We start from the raw sequence: 11,434 nt of genomic DNA, 5'->3' as shown, positions 1-11,434 counted from the left end.
CATTTCAGCATCAGTAGGAGCAATAGCAAAAACACCAGAAGATTGCCCCAGACCCTCACTAAAAAAGCTGGTGGCAGGAATGGTGTTCTCCCAGAAAGCCTGTTCATACTCTCGAAGAAAGTTGACCTTAAGAGCCCTGGCCATCTCCAACATTAAAGGATCCATAAACCTCTACCTTCTGAACTCGTGAGACATAGAGATAGCTTTGTATGTGTCAAACTCCTCGCTTAGGTTTATCACTTGTTGATTGAGTTCGGTAATCTGATCATTCAAAGAGGCGAGGTTGAAACTAGAGCCACCCTCAGCTGCCTTTTCTTCTGGTTCTTCCCCAATCACCCTTTTTCCTCTCTTCCTTTCTCTGTTGGATTTGGAGGCGACATAGCATCTGGTCGTGAGAGGGTCCAAGAGAGAGTCAGAGTGGCATGTTGGTATCTCATGTGTTGTACACATATCAGTAACCAAGTGCAAAAATACCATAAGAGTTCAGACATTATTGATATAGCGATCAATCTGGTCTAGGGCAATAATAGAAATATCAACTGGCAACATGGTCATCAGGAGATATAGCAGAAGTGCACCCTCTTCAGAAACATCAGAAATGTGTGCTGATGGCATCACAATATAAACCATGAAGTTCAGCCAAATCCTGGCTTCATCATTCATGTACTTGCACTCGAAGACTTTCTGCCCACTTTCCTTTATGGTCCGCCCAGCTTCCCTTGTCCTGATGGTTTGGAAGACCTTTACCCAGGGAACTTTAGTAAGTCTGATCTTCCATCGCTGGTACTCATAGACAGGGACATCAGGTAACTTGTAGAACTTCTCAATAGCCTTCCGAGTTAAGAAACATTCACTGCCTTTGAAAGTGATCCCCCTATGTCCGTCCATAGCAGAGCAAGTGTAGAATTCCCTCACTAATGTCAAATTGGCTTTGTTCCTCTTCTTCATATGTTCCTCAAGGCCCTTTTGTTTGGCAAGCTCATAAAAAGGGTACTACTGTGTTTGTGGAAAATATCACTCTTAAACTACCCCCTATTGGCAAATAATTCCACAACTTTCTTCCTTGGAAGTCTAGTCTCCTCACGAGGGCGAAACTTCTTCTTCGAGCCTGAAGACTCGAGTTTTTTGGTATGAGGCATCTGGACACAAAGCAAACAACCAGCAAGCAACCAAAGTAAACACACAAAACAAACAAACCTAGGAAAAGAAACTACTACACTAAGCCCAGAAACCAAGTACTCCCCTATATTAGGCCTACATTTACCCATTGTGAGACTCACTTAAGCAAAATAGTTGAAGATTTTGAACAGGGACATTTACATTTTAAAACCATTAGGAAATTCATGAGAAAACCCAAGTATTCATAATTTTCAATTGCCCCAAAATCTATTTCTTGCTAAACCTTGATGTGTAATGTCAAGATCCAATAAGAAATTACAGTTTTGAAATAACAGAGGTGAATCAGGGGTTTAAAACCTCCTTTGTGAGCTCATATCACGACCTGAGAATAGTGAGGTCACGAATTAAGCAAACAGAGGGAATTTTGAATTCAGAAAGGTTTGAGGTCGTGACCTGAACCCAGAAAGTTGAGAAAATACAGCATGAACCAGTTTGCTCAAAACCAAATCCATTTCAAAAAATACAGTCCCAAGCGGTTTGAAAATTAGTTAAACAATATTTTCAACATCCAGTAATACTACACTCAACCAAAATCAAAGCCCTGACAAAAACAACACTATCTACCCACAAAAATGCAAAAAACTAAACCAGAAAGAACAGAAAAATTGAAAATGAAATGGGAAGATTAAACAGACCTTGAGAGAGTAGAAGGATAGAAGGATTGAATGCAAGGTGGAGATAGGATTGTTCACGAACTATAGGAGGTGGATTTCACAGTGGAGGCACTCAGAAGTTACAGAAACAGAAGAATAGAACAACTGAACGATTGGAGAAGGAGCAAACCATTAGAAAAGACTGAGTAGTCGTGACTTTGAAGGGAATTTGAAAAGCTGTGACTGTTAAAGAATCGAAGATAGGGAGTCGTTGAAGGGAATTGAAAGACGACGCGCAGCGGAAAACAACACAAAATTTTAAAACTTTCAATCCCTTGCCCGGATCTACCGATCGCGTTTAAGTCAGGTAGTAAGAAGTATTACCTTCGGTGTTCGGTTTCCGAGTGGCTTGGTGATTCCGCCGTTCAGGATGCCTCTGCTCACCTCCTTTATCGTTCAAAGTCGACAACTCCGGTCGGCTTCCTCTACCGGTATCCACACGAGTAGCCCTCAACCTCGAACGACGTGCTAGCGTCTATGTCCGTCTAGGGTTTTCAGAGAATCCGTCCACTCTTATCTCTCTTAGGCCGTCTCTTATCTGTTGGTACTCTCACACCTAAAACCCTAGCTCCTCATATCAAATATATAGGATGCTATAGGTTTAATGAATAATATTTAATTTCAAAATTAACTCTAAATTAATTCCGAAATTAATACAATATCAAATATTGCCTAATCAGATAAGAGAACAATTAAATAAATATGGTTTAAATTAAATCCGTCTCACAGATTTAATTCACTTATTTATTTAATAAAGAGATGACGGAATTAATTTATATATTTAATTTATCCTTATAAATTAAATCTAACAATTAATATCTCTTATATTTATATAATAATATATATATATACGAATATATATATATACACGTCCACCCTATTTATTCATTGAATCTGGACATATCCTAGATTCAATGAATCTGGACATCATAACTCGTGTTGGGCTATTTTGTGTGCGACCCTGTAGGCCCATATGAAGTTGGCAGTGGGCCATTAACTATAATGACTCACAAGTCGTAAGCGGTCTCTAGCAAGACATCACGACTACCCAAATCATATGAGGATCGTTGAACGATGTAACCTTTCATACAACCATATCGCGTCCCTTTTGTCACACGACATTTTGGTCATGGACGAGGCATGGAGAACGTCATCCTCCTATTCATGACCGTTACTTTCTCGATCCCTGAGTAGTCTGAGTATAGAAATGGAACTACCTTTCCATTATAGTATGGCCATACATTTCTCAGACTCACTCATCGAGGGGCCCAGTAATGTCTCTCTACAAATGTGAGGGACAAATTCCATCTTGACCATTCACATTCCTCCGCATGAAAAACCACTAAGCCTGAACATAGTCTTTATGATCACTCGGTCAAAAGTGACTTTTGACTAGGTCAAAGCTAAGCGTCTCTCATGTAGGAATCCATGATGATCTCAGGTCAAAGGGCACAGTGACATGGTTTGTATATGAGAGAAGCTTATGACTTAACCCATGCAGCTCTCTCATAGCGGGTCAGTCCAACACCTTGTACTCTTACATGTGCCTATGACTTTAATTTATATCTCTATATATCTTTAAAGTCATACTGGTCTTATTTCATCTTTGCTCCCACATAGATGACCGACCAGGGACATTTAGGATAAACCATGAGTTATCCAAGGATAGTCATCACAGTAAACATGCAAATAATATGATAACGTAATTAATAAATTCATAAATGAACAATGTTCAAAACATAATGATTGGCCCCTAGGGCACAATTTCCAACAGTCGTGACTTCAGGAATAGAGCAGTCATGGGAGGAGAGAGTTGAATGTGGGGGGAAAGAACATGGGAAATGAATTGAAGGGAGGGTTAAGTGGTTTTACAAAAGAAGGCCTAGGGTTTTTTTAAGTTTGGAATGAATGGAACTTGAGTTCAGGGTAGGTTCAGTGGCAAAATGGTAACAAGAGTGGAAATAAGTGGGGGTAAAGAGGTGAACACGAAGGAAAAACACTAACTTTTCATGTCAGGTCGTGACCTGATGTAAGTGAGGTTGCGACTTAACCAGAGAAAGGGGGATTTTGGGGTTTTAGAAAAAGCTCCAGGTCGCAACCCAAAACAACCGAAGTCACGACCTGAACTCACAGAGTACCTCTACCCATTGTCTTCCCCAAGTTGCGACTTGAACACACAAAGAGCTCCCAACTTAGACTAACCTCCCAGGTCACGACCTGAAAACAATGAGGTCGCGACTTGAGTGCAAGTTTCCAAACTGACCAGGATGATAGTAAATTGCAATCGAGATATATATTCCTCCTGAATAATGGAGTAGTAAGCTAAAAGAGCTCTAAGCAGGGCACTATAGCGGATTCTATAACGGAAGTTGAGTATATAGCAGCATCTGATGCAGCTAAGGAAGCCATTTGGATTAGGAAGTTCATTACTGAACTTGGGGTGATTGATTTAGCCCAATTATTCTATGTTATTTCATATCATTTTAAGGGTATTTATCATAGATTTTGGCTCCTTTTGATGATAATTGTGCTTAATTTAGATTAAGAGTCCTTGCTTTGAGTTAGTGTCTTTTTGAGGTTAAGATTGTCATAATTGGTTATTAATTGTATTCAGTTGATTTCTAGGACAATTGATGCTTCAAATTGTTACTTTTTATTGTAGGACAATTGAGAATTGGAGCCAAGATCAAAGACCAAAGGATGACACAACATAAGATCAGAGTATCAGCACTAATAGAGTTCGTCGCGGCGAAGAGAATTGAAATCTCACCAGTAATCTCTCGGGCAGAGTTCGTCGTGGCCAACTTACAGCTTTGCCGCGGTGAAATCACAAGATTAGGCGGAGCTCGCGGTGAACTCTTCGTATCAGCAACGCCAGATCCGGATCAGAACGCGAAAATGGAGCTTCTAATCATATGATCCGACCCAGATGGACCCCTAAAACCCTTAGAAACCCTATTTTCGACCATACACTCCATTCCATCTCCTACAACACCTCTATTCTCCCATCCTCTTGCCTCTCCACCTCCATCTTCTTCCCCATCCATTTCCTTCATCTTTCATTCACTCCATCTCAATTCCTTCCACTCCCAGCTACCATGGCCGACGGATTCACTTCAATTGGAGCTTTTCTTGAAGCTATGGAGAGCTAGGGTTTATCAACTCTTGAAGAATGGTGGTGTAGCATGAGTTCTTGAGCTTCAAAGGGGAGTTTAGTTTCAGTTTGCAATTTTTAGCTATGATTTATGGCTTTCTAGGTCTAGGAGTTGTAATTTCTTAGTTAGGAACTTGGGACTGATACTGTAATTATTGGTTAATGATTACATTTGTAATTTGGATTGATTGATGTTGAACTTTGTGCTTAAATATATGTAGTTGCATATATGCTTATTGTAACTCTCATGATTCTCTCTTATCTTGCATAGTTGTGTTTGGGTATTGAGTTGATTGTGTGTTTCATTAAGCCAATTGCATGATCATTCCAAAATTACACATTAGGGAAGCTTAACAAAGTTTTCATTAATGAGTTCATTAATGTAAGCTTTGGACTCAATGAGTTATTGAGGTTGTTATTAAGAAAACCTAATGATTTGTGAAACTCCTAATATTTTAAGTGAACTATGATTGCCATCAAAGCCATTTTCAAGAGATTTCCTATCATTCATTTCCATTCCATCATTATTATCTTAAAACACCAAAAATATAGTATCTTAGGTTTGTTTTCATTGCATTTAGTTTAGGCACCATTCATTTAAGTCTTAAAAACCCAAAACCCCATTTCATTGCATTGCATGGCATTTAGTCTAGCTTAGGTAATTAATAAAGGCTCCCAAAAGTGAAACGACCCGAGTTTGCACTATACTGCATAGCTTGGATTAAATTTTGATTGAGAACCCCAAGGTGAACGATAACAAAGGCTCTCTTTCAGTGATACCTACTATCTCAGATCCAATAACTTTGTTCTGTGACAACAGTGGTGCCATTGCACAGGCCAAAGAGCCTAGGTCACATCAAAGGACCAAGCATATACTCAGGCGATTTCATCTCATTAGAGAAATCAATGATAGAGGTGATATAAAAATATGCAAAGTAGCGGGAGAAGACAATATTGCTGATCCTCTAACAAAGCCGCTTATGCAGGCAAAGCATGAGCATCATGTTAGGTCAATAGGAATTAGACAAATTAATGATTGTACCTAGTGCAAGTGGGAGGATGTTGGAAATTGTGCCCTAGGGACCAATCATTGTGTAATGAACATTGTTGATTTATGAATTTCTTAATTATGTTATCATATTATTTGCATGTTTACTGTGATGAATATCCTTGGATAACTCATGATTTTATCCTAAATGTCCCTGGTCGGTCATCTATATTAGAGCAGAGATGAAATAAGACCAGTATGACTTTGAAGATGTATAGAGATATAAATCAAAGTCATAGGCACATGTAAGAGTACAAGGTGTTGGACCGACCCGCTATGAGAGAGCTGCATGGGTTAAGTCATAAGCTTCTCTTATATACAAACCATGTCACTGTGCCCTTTGACCTGAGATCATCATGGATTCCTACATGAGAAACGCTCAGCTTTGACCTAGTCAAAAGTCACTTTTGATCGAGTGATCATAAAGACTATGTTCAGGCTTAGTGGTTTTTCATATAGAGGAATGTGAATGGTCAAGATGGAATTTGTCCCTCACATTCGTAGAGAAATATTACTGGGCCCCTCGATGAGTGAGTCTAAGAAATGTATGGCCATACTGTAATGGAAAGGTAGTTCCATTTCTGTACTCAGACTACTCAGGGATCGAGAAAGTAACGGTCAGGAATAGGAGGATGACGTTCTCCATGCCTCATCCATGACCAAAATGTCGTGTGACAAAAGGGACATGATATGGTTGTATGAAAGGTTACATCGTTCATCGATCCTCATATGATTTGGGTAGTCGTGATGTCTTGCTAGAGACCGCTTACGACTTGTGAGTCATTATAGTAAATGGCCCACTGCCAACTTCATATGGGCCTACAGGGTCACACACAAAATAGCCCAACACGAGTTATGATGTCTAGATTCATTGAATCTAAGATATGTCCATATTCAATGAATAATCTAGGGTGGACGTGTATATATATATAAATTCGCGTATATATATATATTATATGATATAAGAGATATTTATAAGATTTGATTTATAAGGATAAATTAAATCTATATCATTTTTTTAAAATTGACAAGGTATAATATCTAATATTTGATTTATTAGAATAAATCAAATTTAATTCCGTCATATCTTTATTTTGAATTAAATAGGTGAATTAAATCTGTAAGATGGATTTAATATAAAAACCGTATTTATTTAATTAATTTCTTATCAGATTACGCAATATGTGATATTGTATTAATTTCGGAATTAATTTAGGATTAATTCTGAAATCCAATATCCTTAGCGTCCTATATATATTTGATATTAGGAGCTAGGGTTTTGGGCGTGTGAGGGTGCAAAACGTTTGCAGATAAGAAACGACCAATAGAGAGACGGTGAGGACGGATTATCAAAAACCCTAGAAGGACAAGAGCTGCTAGCACATCGTTCGTGATTGGAACACTGTTCGTGTGGATACCGGTAGAGGAAGCCAATCTAAGTCGTCAACTTCTCACGATCAAAAGAAGAGCATAGGCATCCTGAATGTCGGAATCCCCGAGCCACCATCGATTCGAATACCGCAGGTAACACCTCTTACCACTTGACTTGAATACAATTGGTAGATCCGAGCAAGGAATTGAAAAATTTTAAAGTTAATTTCTGCTGCGTGTCTTTCAATTCCTTTCAAACTTGAGTGCACAGAGAGGCTTTGACATTCTAGACCCTGAAAAACTTCAAACCTAAGTCCCTAAACCAAAATTACTTACCAGAATGCCTACCATAACAACCCAACTCATCAATCCATCATCAAATTCTTAACAAATCAAAACAAAACTCCAAAAACAAGTGATGGAAGATTAGGAAAAACTTTCAAAAGTTCAAAAAAAAATTTTCAAAATTTTGGTAAATTTTAGCAAGAACTACGCATAACAAGGCACAACCCAATAACCAAAACACAAAACCGCTTTTAAGAGTTCCCTCCTCCACACACTCAAAGCAATGTCCACATTGCGGCACACAGTCAAACCAAAGCACAAAGCCAAAACACAAAACAACGAAGGTGGAAGTTGTGAAGTTCAGTTCAAGACTGAAGCACAACATGTCACCCTTCTAGAGAGAGGAAAAGAGCTAAGCGTAAAGGTGGGTAAACTCAAGAATGTGAAGAAGTGTGTGGTGGTGACTACTTCTACTGAGGCCATCCCTTCCACAGTCTCTAAAATTCACAGCAAGATAATTTAAGCACAAGTAAATTCACGTGAATAGTAGAAGCAAAGGAAAGGGACGACCTGGCCTTAAGAAGGCGGTGCGGGCTCTTCATAGAGCTTGAGGAGATGACCGTTACACGGAAACATTTTGCCCATGGCCTCTTCCTTGAACTTTATCACCCCAAAGTTATGCACTTTCATCATAATATAGGGTCCATCCCAGCTTGTCTTGAACTTACCCTTCTTAAATTTGAATCAAGCTTGATACCTCAACACCTTGTCACCCTCCTTAAACTTCTTTCTCAAGATGTTGGCATCACGGACAAGCTTGGTTTTCTGCTTGTAGATGTTTGAACTGTTATAGGCGTCTAACCATATTTCTTCAAGTTCTTGAATTTGAAGGAGTCGATTTAGGCCAGCTTCCTCCAAATCAGCATTGCAGCTCTTAACTGCCCAATATGATTGATGCTCCAGCTCTACCGGAATGTGGCAAGACTTACCATAGATGATCTGATACGGAGACATACCAATTGGGGTCTTGTGGCCAATACGATAGGCCCACTGTGTATAATCTAGTCGCAAGCTCCAGTCTCTGTTGGACGGCTTGACAATCCATTCCAAGATGCGTTTGATCTCTTGATTTGATACTTCAGCCAAACCATTAGTTTGAGGATGATAAGGGGTGGACACTGTAGGAAACCCCATATTTTGCCAACAAGTTATTGAGCAACTTGTTGCAGAAGTGAATTCTCTAATCACTGATTAGCACTTTAAGTACCCCAAATCTACTAAAGATGGTAGACTTCAGAAATTTAAAAACCGTAGGTGCATCATCTTTACATATGGGGATGGCTTCTACCCACCTAGAGAGGTAATCTACAGTTAGGAGAATGTAGGTGTAACCATGGGAAGGTAGAAAGGGGCCCATAAAATCTGTCCCCTAAGCGTCAAAGATCTCACAAAATAAAATAGGTTGCTGTGGCATTTTGTTCCTTCTACTAACCCCCCAAACCGTTGGCATTTATCACATGCCTTACAACCAGTGAATGCGTATCTAAATAAGATGGGCTAGTAAAATCCTGCATCTAAAACCTTCCTAGCTATTTTTCTAGTACTGAAGTGCCCTCCACACAAGGTATCATGGCAAGCCTCCAGAATGGCTTGAGCTTCTACTTCTGGAATGCACCGTCTAATCACTTGGTCAGAACATAACCTCCCTAGGTGTGGTGGATCCCAAATATAATAGAAAGCTTCGCTCCTAAGCTTTTGAGCCTGAAAGGTGGTCAAGTGAGAAGGGATTAGACCAGTAGCAATATAGTTAACTAAGTGAGCAAACCATGGTTAAGAAGCAAACAATACACATAGAGATTGGTCAGGGAATGAATCACAAATAATATCAGAATCAAGTACTCCCTTGGTTTCTAAAGGTAGTCTACTCAGGTGGTCTACCACATGGTTGACATTTTCAGCTCTATCTTTCACTTCCACATCAAATTCTTGAAGTAATAACATCCACCTCAAGAGCCTCGGCTTCGATTGAGGTTTGTGGAAAAGGTATTTCACTACAGCGTGATCTGTAAACACAACCACTTTGGAATTTATTAGATATGGTCTAAACTTATCAAGTGCAAAAACAATTGCAAACAATTCCTTCTCAGTAGTGGTATAGTTTTTCTGAGCTGCATCTAGAATTTTAGAGGCATAAGCAATCACTTTCAAAATAGAATTCTCCCTTTAACCCAACATTACCCCCACACTCAAGTTCGAAGCATCACAAGAAATTTTGAAAGGCAAATCCCAATTGGGAGAGGTCAAAATAGGAGGAGTAACTAACCTATTCCTCAATTCATCAAAAGCAAGCTCACATGCATTGTCAAACTGAAAATCAACATCTTTTTACAGCAAATTGGAAAGAGGTAAAGCAATTTTACTGAAGTCCTTGTGATTGAACCCAATTGTTCTATGTTATTTCATATCATTTTAAGGGTATTTATCATAGATTTTGGCTCCTTTTGATGATAATTATGCTTAATCTTACTTTGAGTTAGTGTCTTTTTGAGGGTAAAATTGTCATAATTGGTTATTAATTGTATTCAATTGATTTCTAGGACAATTGATGCTTCAAATTGATGCTTTTTATTGTAGGACATTTGAGAATTAGAGCCAAGATTGAAGACCAAAGTATTACACAACATGAGAGTTTCCAAGAAAATGCTATGCTATGGCAAAAAGTCTGAAAATGTGCATCAGTGACTATTCTGGAATAGTTCGCAGCGGTAAACTCTCAAAATCTCACCAAAATTCCCTTCTGGAATAGTTCACCATGGTGAAAGGAAGGGTTTGTCAAGGCAAAGATGTCTTGAGGGGGAGAATGGAATCTGGTTCAACATGCTACGCTACAGCGAAACACAGTTGGCCACGACAAAGGTGTCCCGAGAGAGGTTCTCACTGAAATTTGATAAGTTGGCCAAGGCAAAACAAGGAGTTGGCCGCAGTGAAATGTCACAGACAACGAGAAAACCAGAACAATACAGCAAAAACACAAAGCAACAGAAGCTCAAAAATGCAAAGAATGCTATGAAATGTATGAAACTATATGGAAAAATCAAAATCAAAATCAAGATAATTGTTTGTACATCACAAAATTTTTATGCAATGCAAAACCTATTATGCACAATGCAAAAATGTAACCTAAGAGACTCACAAAACCCCAACCAACTAAAGTTGATAATTAACTAGCCTAGGGAACCACTTAATGGTCCCTGGCAACGGTGCCATTTGATGAGGACCTTTGCCGTTCGCCTTAGGGTTCTCAATCAAAAATAAATCCAAGTTATGTAGTATAGTGCAAACTCAGGTCGTTTCACTTTTGGGAGCCTTTATTAATTACCTAAGTTAGACCAAATGCCATGCAATGTAATGAAAGGGGGTTTGGTTTTTAAGATTTAAATGAATGGTGACCAAACTAAATGCAATGAAAACATACCTAAGTTACTATATTTTTGGTATTTTTGGATAATGATGATGTAATGGAAATGAATAATAGGAAATCTCCTAAGAATGGTTTTGATGGCAATCATAGTTCACTCAAGATATTGGGAGTTTCACAAATCCATTAGGTTTTCTTAATAACAACCTCAATAACTCATTGAGTCCAATGTTTAAATCAATGAACTTCATTAATGAAAACATTGTTAAGCTCTCCTAATGTGTAATTTGAGAATGATCACGCAATTGGTTCATTGCAACCCAAAA

At 38.8% G+C, this 11,434-nt stretch overlaps 1 protein-coding gene across 1 annotated transcript; it reads right to left on the bottom strand.

Moving 5' to 3' along the window:
* Positions 1-1,025: 1,025 nt before the first annotated feature.
* On the bottom strand, positions 1,026-8,884 carry LOC114759595 (uncharacterized). Its single transcript, XM_028948797.1, has 2 exons — positions 8,504-8,884; positions 1,026-1,139 (listed from the first exon to the last, which is right to left on the bottom strand). The coding sequence occupies exons 1-2, from the start codon at positions 8,882-8,884 to the stop codon at positions 1,026-1,028; spliced, it is 495 nt and encodes a 164-aa protein (XP_028804630.1).
* Positions 8,885-11,434: the final 2,550 nt, after the last annotated feature.

This window comes from Neltuma alba, unplaced genomic scaffold, assembly GCF_004799145.2.
Source record: "Neltuma alba isolate B1F8T4 unplaced genomic scaffold, ASM479914v2 tig00010873_pilon, whole genome shotgun sequence".
Classification (NCBI taxonomy): Eukaryota; Viridiplantae; Streptophyta; class Magnoliopsida; order Fabales; family Fabaceae; genus Neltuma; species Neltuma alba.
Note: the sequence above shows the minus strand (reverse complement) of the source record. Positions and strands in the feature narration are given on the sequence as shown.